The sequence below is a fragment of the Pseudophryne corroboree genome, chromosome 3 (genome assembly GCF_028390025.1).
Source record: "Pseudophryne corroboree isolate aPseCor3 chromosome 3, aPseCor3.hap2, whole genome shotgun sequence".
NCBI classification, from domain to species: Eukaryota; Metazoa; Chordata; class Amphibia; order Anura; family Myobatrachidae; genus Pseudophryne; species Pseudophryne corroboree.
In genome coordinates this window covers 266,644,794-266,657,799 of record NC_086446.1, presented here as the reverse complement: position 1 = coordinate 266,657,799, position 13,006 = coordinate 266,644,794, and the positions used below count along the sequence as shown (strand labels likewise).

Here is a 13,006-nt window from a genome sequence, read left to right as displayed (position 1 = left end):
ATTAGAGCAGTTTGCCACAATTTATTGCAACAAGCAGTACCCCCTTGAGAGCAGGTAGTGTGTATTGGGGCATTTTTACTATGTGGGCATAATATGTTGTTGGTGACAGGTTCATAACTGTGGGGGTATAGTATGGTGACAGGAGCATTACTCTGGGGGCATAATTTTGTGTCAGGGGCATATTATTTTTTGGGGAACGGGGGCCCTGTCTATTTTGTCAGCCTGGTCCAGTGTAGCTCCGCCCCTTATTACCATGTATCACCGCCCCCTTTTAGGTCCACACACTGCAGTGTGAGACTGTCACAGGGGAGGGGAGGGGAGAGGAGGCTTGTAGCTGCCGGCGCTGCTGCCTGTCATAGAGTGTGAGAGGCGCAGCAGCAGGGGGGACAGCTCAGCACAGGGATACAGAGCAGGGAGAGCGCCTCTCCTTCCTGGCGCCTCCCTGCTTTGCATCCCTTTACTGAGCGGTTAGCTTCGGGGCCTGGGTATAAAAGTTTATGTGAATGATCTGCACCCACGCGTAGGTAGTGGTTCTGAAGTGGAAATAATCTTGCTGTATTTTAACTTTCACTCGTGGTACGACACATGGAACATCACTTACATATAGTTTGACTCATTTTCCCATAAATACAAACAGAAAATTCAGCACTCACCATAGCAAGCTCACTTATCCTCACCACATCAATAAATACATGATGGGGGTTTACCAAGGTACCCCACCTTCTTGCAGGTCCTACACTATCACAGAGTCTTAAAACCTGGCAACTGTTTCATAGATAATATAACTGCAAATATGCCTACTTGGTTTAATGTGCACCTGCCAAATACCTTATGGCATTTAAAAGGTGCACTAGTCACCTGACACTGGCTGATAAATTACTTATACCCCTTTCACACCGCAGCTATAACCCGGTAAATTGCCATTTTTTAAGCCTTCCAAAACGGTTCTAGCTGCGGTGTGAAAGGGCCACTTTGAATTTACTGGTTACAGACTACTGGTATTTTAAAACGGTTAAAAAGCAGGGTCCTACACGGTTCAGACCCGTTTCATTGTGCAATGTGAAAGGCTCTGAAACGGTATTTCCAAACCACAGAAGGTGATAGGCTGTCTCCATGCGTGATGTCACCAGGCAGAAGCAGGAAATAAACTGGAGGAAACACATGAGAGTGAAGAAGCATTTTTTTTATACAGAATACAGTTTAAAATGGCAAATTGGAGTGATGAGGAGGTTAGGGAGCTGCTTAGGATGAGAGGGGATGAAGAAATTGCTAGACAAATCACTGGGACAGTGAAGGATGCAGTAATCTACAAAAACATGGTAAAGATGCTTGAAGCTGCTGGGTTCCATCGTACGACTAGCCAAATTATTAATAATTAATTAATAATTATTAATAATGTGTGGGCCAGAAAAGTCCATTTAAAATGACAACCACTGTTTTCTATGGGAGAAATGGGTTGTGTGAAAGGTACCAAAACGGTAATGAAACGGTAATATACCAGTTACAACATGCGATGTGAAGGGGGTTTAACTGCTCAGACCCGTTTTAAGAACCGTTTAAAGAACCGTTTCAAAAGCAGGGTTTGCAATGTGAAAGCAGCATAAGGAACAGCTGACACAGGTTAAGGATAATTGAGTCTACATATGGGTGCATGAAAAAGCTTGTGGCCACAGTTAAGAAGAAGAGTTAACCAAAGATTAACCCTGCAATATACAAACAGATCCAAAACCACAGCACTATCCACCCTAGAAGCGAGGTAACATGACTGCACTTACCACTCATTGGGTGGGGTGCATGCAGCCCATGACCACATACTTAAATAAATACAAACAAAGGAATCTTTGTAGCCACACCTTAATTGAAAGCTTTCCCAGACAAACACAGCTTTCCTTATTATTATAACTCCACACTTACATTTAAATTCCGTCACGCGTTCATATCAAGGTATCTTTATCCTATGCTGCACAATGAATGGAAGCTTCGATAGGGAATTCTCTTTAACAGACATGTCACAGATTCCATAGGTAACACAAATGTATTTCACCACAATCAATCTGGACAGGTAAGTTCATAAAATCATAAACAAACAGGTGCTGGATAAGAAAGGAATAACGAGAATCACTGAGGAGGAATCAATGCCGCACAGTCCCTGTGCTGCCGTTTGCATATATATTTAAACACATTTACAGTACAACTTTAAGGGACTTGTCTCTGTTTTATAAATATGTTAGTCAAATTTATGAGAGTTTATTAAATAAGGAAATGTATAATTTGAGATATTTTGTCATTTGATTTTATATGCAGAATATGAAGATTTTGTGGATTATGCAGATGCATTTCATGTCCCCGAGACCACTGCACCCAGCCAGGCTCAGTATGAAGACCCCAATTCTAACCAAACAAATTCCAGCAGAGAATATGACAGCGGAATAGGTAAGTAGAAGAGTAACCTAAATATCTGGGCTTAAAGGACAGTCCTGGGATTGTACGCAGCGAATGTCCGTATCCAGCCTAGACAAACATTTAATGAGGTTTAGGGAACAGGGACCCTGCATAGCTTTACAGGGACATACATTAAGTCAAGTTGTAAGGAGCTGCTGGAAATATTGGCAAAGGCCAACATCTGGCAGTAGACCATCAACATTGACAATTGCAGCATTCTTGTATAACACCAACTGCACACTCAGTACTTCTGCTAAAGGCCCAGACAAACAGGAGTAAGAGTCCTCGCTTGTATGCTGCTACTATAATGAGTGACATACTGCTGAGATGCTGACACGCTGCGAGATCCGCTAAGCGGAAGTGGAAGTGACGGGTGCGTGACGAGCGTGCACCAGTGGGAGGAGGAAGCAGGGAGTCAGGAAGTCGAGGGGCTGCAAGCGCTGGGGGGAGGGGGGCCCGGAGAGAGTGTCTGAAAGCGGGGAAACCGGAGCCAGGGTCTGCAAGCAGGGGAAGCCGGGGCCTGGCGCAAGTAGCCGGACGGTGAGGAGCTAAATGAAGCTGGCTGGTCTGAGACGCTGAGGACTGGTAGCAGGTGTTGCTGCTGCTACTGTACCTCCGGACAGTGACAGAAGCCGGGTGCACATCTGCAAGGGCGCAGAGGTGCAGGGAGACTGGGCAACTGCAAGTGGAGAGGACATTGGCAAAAGTAAAAGGGCCCCCGCAGATAAGTATTAGCTCCCTACTATATTGTATGCGATTGTTTTTTCTCTCCCCTTGTCCTTGTCTTTGAATAAATTAGCTATTTCTATTCTGTTGTGAATATTGTTTCTCTTCACAGCTAGGCCATAGAATAATATCGTATTGCATAGTTTGAATTGTTTGTATTGTTTTCTCGGAAGGTAATAGGGAGCTAGAGTTGTCAAGGAAAATGGGTGGGGCCGTGATTGAGAATCTCACTCAGTACATGTCGTGCAAGATGTATGCGCACCTGGAGCAACCTGCCCAATGTGAAGACATCTGCGCGAGGTGTGTGTGTGAACGGTTGCTCTGTCCAACGGTTTGCTCTGGAAGCCCAGGTAACTGATCTAGAGCAAACCGTTACGCGGCTGAGGGATATTCACAATCTCGAGCAAAGCTTAGATAGAACGGGGGAGGAGTTGCGTGGGGGGCACTGACAGATGAGAATGATCAGGTAGCCAGCTGGGTCACAGTTAGAAGGAAGAAAACGTGGGGAAGGCATGACATCTCTGAACTACCAAACCCAAATTGCCCGATTAGACGTAGATCCGGAGGATGGTAGTGAGGAAATGTCGGAGCTGGAGGAGACTGTTCCCTCTAGCAACCAGAGGAGGTGTCCCCCGGATGGGGTAAAAGAAAGCAAGGTACCTAGTCAGATAGTCATGGTAGGGGATTCTAATATCAGGAAGACAGATAGGGCAATCTGCTACTGGGACCGTGATCGCCGAACAGTCTGTTGGTGCCCGGGTGCTCGGGTACGGCACATCGCGGACCGGGTAGAGAGATTGTTGGGAAGGGCTGGAAAACACCCGGCGGTCTTGGTGCATGTTGGCACCAACAACAAAGAGTGGTAGGTGGGATGTCATTAAGATTATAGGGACTTAGGCCAGAAACTAAAGGCAGGGACATCTAAGGTAATAGTCTCTGAAATATTACCCGTGCCACGCACTAGTTTAGGGAGGTAGAGGGAGATTAGGGAGGTAAATGTGTGGCTTAGAGACTGGTGTAGGAAAAAGGGGTATGTGTTCCTGAAACACTGGGCAGATTTCTCAGTCAAGCGCCATCTTTTTTGTCGCGATGGATTGCACCTGAATGAGGAGGGGGCAGCAGTGCTGGGGGGAAGGATGGTTAGAAGTTTGGAGGAGTTTATAAACTAGGTGCCTGGGGGAGCGTTTAGCTAGGAACTACGGGTTATGCAGGAGAATAGTGAGGATGAAGGTAGTGAACAAAATGGGGGTGGAGGGGGGGGGGGGAAAGAGCAGCCGACAAGGGTATTTGCATGGGTATTACTAAAGGTATTACCAAAACACTAACGACAATTATGGGTCATCATTACTGCATATAGAAAACGATGTCCCTAGCACAAGGGGAAATAATCTTAATTATATGTATGTAAATGCTAGAAGCCTTACAGGTAAAAAGGGGAACTAGAAATCCTTGCAGCAAGCAAACAGTTTGATATTATAGGCATTACTGAAACTTGGTGGGATGAATCTCATGATTGGACCGTCAACCTAGAGGGTTATACGCGGTTCAGGAGAGACAAATTAAATAAATGGGGTGGAGAGGTATGTCTTTACGTAAAGCCGTTTTTAAAACCTGATATACGAGAAGATATTCAAGTGGGGACTGTAAATATTGTTGAGACGTTATGGGTAGAAATTGCATGCGGAAGAAATGGAACAGAAAAGATACAAATTGAAAAAGCAGCAGGAGTAGGAGATGTAATAGTGATGGGAGATTTTAACTATCCAGAGATAAATTGGACAAACGATTCATGTGATACTGCTAGGGGTAATATGTTTTTAAACACACTAATTGATAACTACATTAGTTCAACTAATCAAGGAACCAACTAGGTACAATGCAATCTTAGACCTGGTATTAACAAATAATGGGGAATTGACATCAAATATTATAGTAGGGGAGCCCATGGGAAACAGCGACCACAATATGGTCACATTCAATATCAGTTTTCATAAGCAGTCCTATACTGACTCAACTAGGACTCTAAACTTTAACAAAGCCAACTTTTACATGGTGAGGGAAGCTTTAAGGGACATTGAATGGGAAATTTTGTTTCAAGGAAAAAATACTACGGAGAAATGGAAGATATTAAAATCACTGCTAGTTGAAAATACTCGCAAATTTATTCCCACAGGCAGCAAACAAAGGAGTAAAAATGCCAAATCAATGTGGCTTAACAAAAAGATAAATTAACTAATGGCCAAAAAAAGTCGAGCATTAAAAAAAAATACAAATCTGACGGGAATGCGGAATCATTTCAGCACTATAAGTATTGTAACAAAACATGCAAAAAATAAATAAGAGCGGCTAAAGTAGAAACTGAAAAACGATTAGCAAAAGGAAAGCACATCAAATCCCAATTTTTTTTTTATATATCTACAGCAATAGATTAAAGAAGGAGAGTATAGGCCCTTTAAAGGACAAGCGGGGAGTCTTAATCAAAAACGATAATGACATAGCAGACAAACTAAATGCGTTTTTCTCATCAATGTTTACAAGAGAGGACCAGATGCAGGGATTAACACACAATCTCAACAAAGATAATGTCCCACTGCTAAGTGCTTATTTAAGTGAGGAGGTAGTCTGTGACTGATTAAAAAAATTAAAGATTAATAAGTCATTTGGTCCCGATGGAATTCATTCAAGGGTTCTCATGGAGCTTCACTCTGAACTAGCAAGACCACTATTTTTGTTCTTCAATTAATCAGTTATATCAGGTATGGTTCCCAAAGACTGGCGTATAGTGGAAGTAGTGCAGATATTCAAAAATGGAAGTAAAGCTGAACCGGGTAATTACAGAGCAGTTAGTCTTACATCTATAGTATTGAAAGTACTGGAAGATATTCTAAGGGACCATATACAGAAGTTCCTGGAAGCCAATAAGGTAATTAATAGGAATCAACATGGATTTGTGAAGAACAGGTCGTGTCAAACAAACTTACTTGGCTTTTATGAAACCGTTAGTGTGAACCTTGATCAGGTAAGGAGGTGGATGTAATCTTTTTAGACTTAGCTAAAGCTATTGACAGTACCGCACATGCTATTTATCTATAAGTTACAAGAAATAGGGCTAGGGAGCACAACATGCACTTGAGTCAGAAATTGGTTTGATAATAGGAAGCAGCGCGTTGTGGTAACTGCACTTCAGTCCAATTTTAAAAAAAGTTCCAAAGTGGTGTGCCACAAGGGTCTGTACTTAGATCGTTAATGAAAATGTTGAACAATAGTGGTCCAACAGTAGATCTAGAGAGCATGGTGTAAATTTTTGCAGACAATACTAAATTGTGTAAGGTTATAAATACGGAGGGGGATGCAGAGTCTCTTCAGAATGACTTAGTCAAACTAGAAGCATGGGCAGTAAAATGGGGAATGAGGTTCAATACAGACAAGTGTAAGGTAATGCACTGTGGTAGCAAGAACAAAAATAAAACCTACATACTAAATGGGGTACTATTAGGTGAGTCTGTACTGAATTAAAGACTTAGGTGTTCACATAGATAGCAAACTAAGCAGCAGTACCCAAAGTAGGATTGCAGCAAAGAATGCTAATAAAGGTATTAGCATGCATAAAGCGGGGAATTAATGCAAGGCACAACAGTGTTATATTCCCATTATATAAATCACTAGTGAGGCCACATCTTAAATACTGTGCACAAATTTGGGCACCATACTACAAAAATGATATCCTGGATCTAGAAAAGGTACAGAGACTGGTGACTAAACTAATTAAAGGCATGGGGACGATGGAATACGAGGAAAGGCTTGCAAGGCTAGGCATGTTTACACTGGAAAAGAGGAGACTAAGAGGGGACATGATCAACATTTACAAATATATAAGGGGTCAATACACAGAGCTTGCGGGGGACCTGTTTTTGGTAAGATCAACACAGAGGAAATGTGGACACCCGCTTAGGTTAGAGGAGAGGAGATTCCGCACAAAGCGTAGAAAAGGTATTTTTCACAGTAAGGACAATACGTGTTTGGAATTCCCTGCCTGAGAGAGTAGTAATGTCAGACTCGGTCAACACCTTTAAGAATGGGTTAGATAAATTCCTAATGGATAAATGATATACAGGGTTATGGTGCGTAGTCACGCACAATAGTTATTAAAAAAGAGGAACAAACAAAATGGCCGACATCAGCAACAAACAAAATTAGTCCTAAAATAATACAGCGTAGGAGACCACAAATAGGTTGAACTCGATGGACAAATTGTCTTTTTTCAACCTCAGGAACTATGTTACTATAAAGCTCTCACAACTACCAGCCCAGGTAAATGTTGTATCTGAATTGGTGCGTTTAAGTCTTATTTTTTGCCTCTTCATTTACTTTGCTATCACTATTTTATCTTTTCCCATTTTACTTCAACGTTACCCCTCACAATTCTGCCTTTTCAACCCACTGATTTCAGCTGTCCCTCATAACCTGTCTTCTCATGACTAATAGGCAGCTTAGATATCTTTGATAGCTCCATTAGCCAAGAGTGCAACCAGCACTATGACAACAATATGAATGAACAAGTGTCCATCATCAGCTAACCAAATGTAAATATAACTGGCTTCCAAGAACAAACACAAGAGTTGCTTTACCAGTGATCTTAATTTGCCTGCCAACCCTAACCCCTGTGTTAGAATGCAACACAGGTCTGTTATAAAGCTGGTAGGGGTCAAGGCCAGGTGTTTGCCTCCAATTAGTTGACACTCAACCAGACACCATTTGTGGCCTCACATGAATATTGCTTAAAGATTTGTCTGTTCCTACCAACTACCAGTAGGGAGTGCCATAATCCCCATCCAGCGTCAAACAGGTTTGCACTTATCCCAACAAGCTGAGGATTCTTATACCTCCTGTAATACCCATGCTATGGCTTTCTAAAGCTATGCTCAGCTTCCCTCATAAAGGATACTATTGGATGTCATTAGAAAGGATGGCTTTTTGTATAAGAGATACCCTTAAATGCTAACTTGGTTCCACTTGTCCCGGTTGTAAATTTGAGTCCTAGTAAGCATGGTACAATGGTCTGGGAACAACCATGATGCATGTAGCCAAGGCCCAGGATTTGAGCCATGGCTGACAGGAATTTAAACCTAAAGAGAAAAAGGCCCTTTTGTTCCATCTGCTCACTGGAAGTTCCTAGCCAGGAGCCCATCATTCTTTCTTACCAATTGTTAAGCCTACCCAAAACAGGTAAAAGCAAATTTAAAGACAAATATTAAAATGGGAACATTACTTTGTAATACTGTACCTACAAGAATTTATTGAAATCAAAGCCCCTTATTACTATCGGTATCTGTTCACATGGTCGACCATGTTATGGTCGAAAGTCATTAGGTCGACCACTATTGGTCGACATTGACATGGTCGACATGGACACATGGTCGACACATGAAAATGGTCGGCATGAGTTTTTTACCTTTTTTTTCTTTTGGGGAACTTTTCCATACTTTACGATCCACGTGGACTACGATTGGAGCGGTAATCTGTGCCGAGCGAAGCGGTAGCGGAGCGAAGGCACCATGCCCGAAGCATGGCGAGCAAAGCGAGCCATGCAAGGGGACGCGGTGCACTAATTGGGGTTCCCAGTCACTTTACGCAAAAAACGACACCCAAAAAAGTAAAAAAACTCATGTCGACCTTTTCATGACCTAATGACTGTTGACCATAACATGGTCGACCATTCATACCGGAACCATTACTATCTGGGTGATACTAAAGACATTGCACTGTCCTCTTATCACATTTTCTATTAACGCGTTTTTATTCTCAAAATATTTCAAATAATTACACCTGTAAATAAGCTACACTGGTTAAAAATGTACTCACTATCTGTTTCTTGTACTTTCTTATTGATCATTATCATCCCTGAACCTAAAACTTATTAAAATCAATAAACAAAATAAGTTAAAAACATTGCTCAATGATTGTTTCCAAATAAAGTTATTCATTTTAATTTAAATCATTCATTAACTTCCATTTTCTATTTCTGTTGTGAAGGGGATGACACCATATGGACGGATATGTCTAATTCTCATATCACAGGACAGGAGGTGGAGCGACAAGACTTGGCGCTTGCCAATAGCATCCACACTGAAGATGGTTCAAGCAGTGATTCCAGTTTCTTAGATATTGAAAGCAATTTGAGTAAGTTTCCGAGTTCTAGAGTTGAAACTGATTAACACATTATATAATATACAACCCATCTAATAAACAGCTATATTTACACATGTACTTAGGCACATAAGCACATGACAAGACTTGTTGGAGGTACTTGAGGACTAGAGTGGAGAATGCCACCCTCCCACCCTTAGAGCAGAGCAGTGCTGAACCATTGAAGACTTCAGGGTTACTTGAACACAAATGTTAAAACAGGACTGTTTAGGAAATATGGATTTAACTTATTAAAGCTGTGTCATTTTTTTATTTGCAGTGCACCAGAATCCACCAGCACTTACATCATCCCCCATCATCTCAACTCATTCCATGCGAAATGTAAACATCTCAGACATTTGTAAAGGGCTTGCAGATGTGACACTGGATGAGCAGGAGAACCAGCGTACAACATCCTGCAGTAACACATCAGTAACAGATATAGTTGAATAAGGGGCCTATATATTAATTAATATTTGCAGGATATCCCTTGAACTATAGAAGAACTGAGACTATATGATGGAATGGGCACATACACTGAATTCAATTGGTTCTCTGCAATGATGCTACACCCATGTCTCAACATTTATTCATCAGGATGTAGAGGATTCAGTGTTAATGATCCGTTATGATTTATGTAAAGTTAAACTACGACCCCCCCCCCCCCCCTTTCTTTTTTTTTTAAATAAGTTATTGTATGGGATAAATTGATGTTCATGTCATATTTTAGATACCAGGCCATTAACGGTTTGTGAAAGACCATTTCCAGTGACTGACTGAGGCTGTGTATCGGCCTCCGCATTGTTAGCACATGTGCATATGAAAAAGGGGTGTGACCACACATCAAGGATGTGTAGTCATGACTCACGGGGGCGTGTCACATGTCAATGGGTGTGGCCTCACAGCACACAGCATCTGCATGCCAGCAGAGTAGAGCCAGGCTTTCAGGTGGATGGACTGGGCCATTTGTCCTTCTGGCCTTCTGGTCCTTGCTGGAATGCCAAATAGCCAGTCCGGCCCCGACCATTTCACATCACTGGTTATGGACTTGAATCAATGGGCAACATGTGTGGCAGAGTAGTTGGCATTACTGCCTCACAGCACTGAGGTCATTGGTTTGGTTCCCACCAAGACCCTACATGTGTGGAGTTTATATGGTTCTCATATTTGCATGGGTTTTCTCCATCCTCCCAAAACACAGTACTCATTGGTTTACTGGCTTCTTGCAACAAACACAAGAAAACTGTCAATCCCTAGTGTGTGTACATGTGGTAGGGAATATGGATGTATACAGTACTAGTTGGTTTACTGGCTTCTTGTAGCAAACACAAGAAAACAAACAAACAATCCCTAGTGTTTGCATGTACATGTGGTGGGAATATGTGGTAAGCTCCACTGGGGCAGGACATGATGTGAATGACTAAATATTCTCTGTAAAGTGCTGCAGAATATGTGCGCGCTATATAATTATCTGTTAATGAATAAACAACTTTTCCTTTTAATTGCGATGTATAATACAGCAGAATTTGTTTTCTAGACCAGCCTTCTTTTTATACAGTACAGTCAGTGGCTGGCTAGGCAGGGCAGCAGGATGATAACTTAAACTACAGCTGGGAGTCAAGCAGAGGATACTGCCCAGCAACAATCAGATCAGAGCGGGCAGTCAGCAGCAGCGTTCTCCACCAGACTCCTGGCTGCCAGTCATGTGATATATGATGTATCTTCAAGCCGCATCACTGTCACAGTGAGTGCATTGTTTTGTTGCTGGATTATGGATCGGTGGATGACACTGGACTTCCACAAAATCACTGTCACTAAGCACTGACTGGTGGAAGGCTGGAGGTATCCAATCAGAGGAGACTGCAAATGCATCTGTGAGAGGCTGTGCTGGAGGGTCTGCGGACAGCACTGAGCAGGATGAAATGGCTGCCACCATAGATCCGAGGTCTGATATTTAAATGGATCCTTTATGTGGGTGTGGGGCAGGGGGGCATGGATATAGTTGGGTGAAGAGGCTGGAATGTTATGGGATATAAATGAGGGAGGAGGAGGGGGCAGTTATGGGTCATTATTATTGTGGAAGGAGTGCAAGCAGTTATAGGACATATGGTAAGATGAGGGGGACAGTTATAGAACAAACATAACTGAGGCGGGAGCTGTTATGGGTCCTTAATATTGTAGGAGGAGGGGTCTGTTGTGGCAGGAAGTGGATCAGTTATGGGTCTATTTTTTGAGTAAGGGGTACAGTAGTTATGGGTTTATTGTATGAGGTGGGGGGAAGTAATTGTGAGAAAAGGGGAGGCAGTTATAGGACATCATTGTGGGAGGAGTTGAGCAGTTCTGGGACATAGCTATTATTGTGAGAGGGAGTGGTTAATTCTGGGGTATGATTTTTAATTCAGATAGGAGGGGGGCAGTCAGATATGCGGTTGGCAGGGGTTAAAGAGTGTGTGTGTGTGTGTGTGTGTGTGTGTGTGTGTGTGTGTGTGTGTGTGTGTGTGTGTGTGGGGGGGGGGGGGGGGAGATGAGGTGCGTTCCACCACCTGTAATGGTAGGGGGAACTAGTTCCACCTTTTCCATTGCCCTGCACAGCAAATTCCAACAAAGAAGCCCACACCACCTACGTTAATAGAGGATGCAGGTGGCACTAGTGTTACTGATGAGCTGTAGCCACCTCCCCCTTCCTCAGGTCCTGGTGGCTCCATGGTTCTCCTCCATCTACAGCCCATCCCTCCTCGTACTCACATACGCTATGTCTGTTGGACAGCATTCATCCCCTCCTCAGGGCCCAGCAGCTTCGTATGTGATCTCATGCTGTCACCGCGACTGATGTGAAGAAGAGCAGGCTCTGTGCATCTTGAAGACAAAATGAGAAGGGGCTGGGGGTCATAAAAGAGGTGGGGAAGCTGCTGGAGGGATACAGGGCATGGAGCTGCTGGAGGGACACAGGCAGAGGTGTATAAGGGGTGCTACTGTGGGCATTATATGTATAAGCAGCAATACTGTGGTCATTATGTCTAAGGGGCACTACTACTGTGGGCATTCTGTATATAAGCGGCAGTACTACTGTGGGCATTTTGTGCCTAAGCAACACTTCTGTGGGATTATGTGTATAAGCAGCATTACTGTGGTCATTATGTGTAATGGGCACTACAACTGTGGGCATTATGTGGGGGACTACTACTGTAGGAATTGTGTATAAGGGGCACTACTGTGGGTATTGTATATAAGGGGCACTGTGTAGCATAACATGTAGAAAGGGTACCATTGTGTAGCACAACGTGAATAAAGGGCACTACTACGTGGTATAATATGAATCAAGGGCCCTACATGTAGTGTAATGTGAATAGGATTGTGCTATGGTGTGGTATTATTTTAATTGTGGGTACTATTGTGTGACTACGCTGCTTGTTTGTGAGCTCAATATCCCTTTATGAAGGATGGTAGATGGTGCAGCAAATGAGTTCCACCACCGCTCCAGGACCACTTTAAGCCCTGGCAGGTGGATTATAATTTATGGATGAGAGGAATGTCTGATTTGGGGTATAATTGTAATTTAGGGAAGGGGATATCAGATCTGGAGTAATACGATTGTTAATTATTGGCGATGGGCTGTCAAGTTTGGGGAATGATTGTAATTTGCTTACGTTTT

General features: G+C 42.9%; 1 protein-coding gene across 1 annotated transcript in view; it reads left to right on the top strand.

Moving 5' to 3' along the window:
* ZBP1 (Z-DNA binding protein 1) overlaps window positions 1-10,856 on the top strand; it is a 64,087-nt gene extending 53,231 nt beyond the window's left edge. Inside the window, exons 10-12 of the mRNA XM_063959050.1 lie at window positions 2,305-2,433; window positions 9,202-9,348; window positions 9,635-10,856. Coding sequence (XP_063815120.1) covers window positions 2,305-2,433; window positions 9,202-9,348; window positions 9,635-9,807 — 449 coding nt within the window. The 3' untranslated portion in view covers window positions 9,808-10,856. The remainder of the gene's footprint in view (window positions 1-2,304; window positions 2,434-9,201; window positions 9,349-9,634) is intronic.
* Window positions 10,857-13,006: the final 2,150 nt, after the last annotated feature.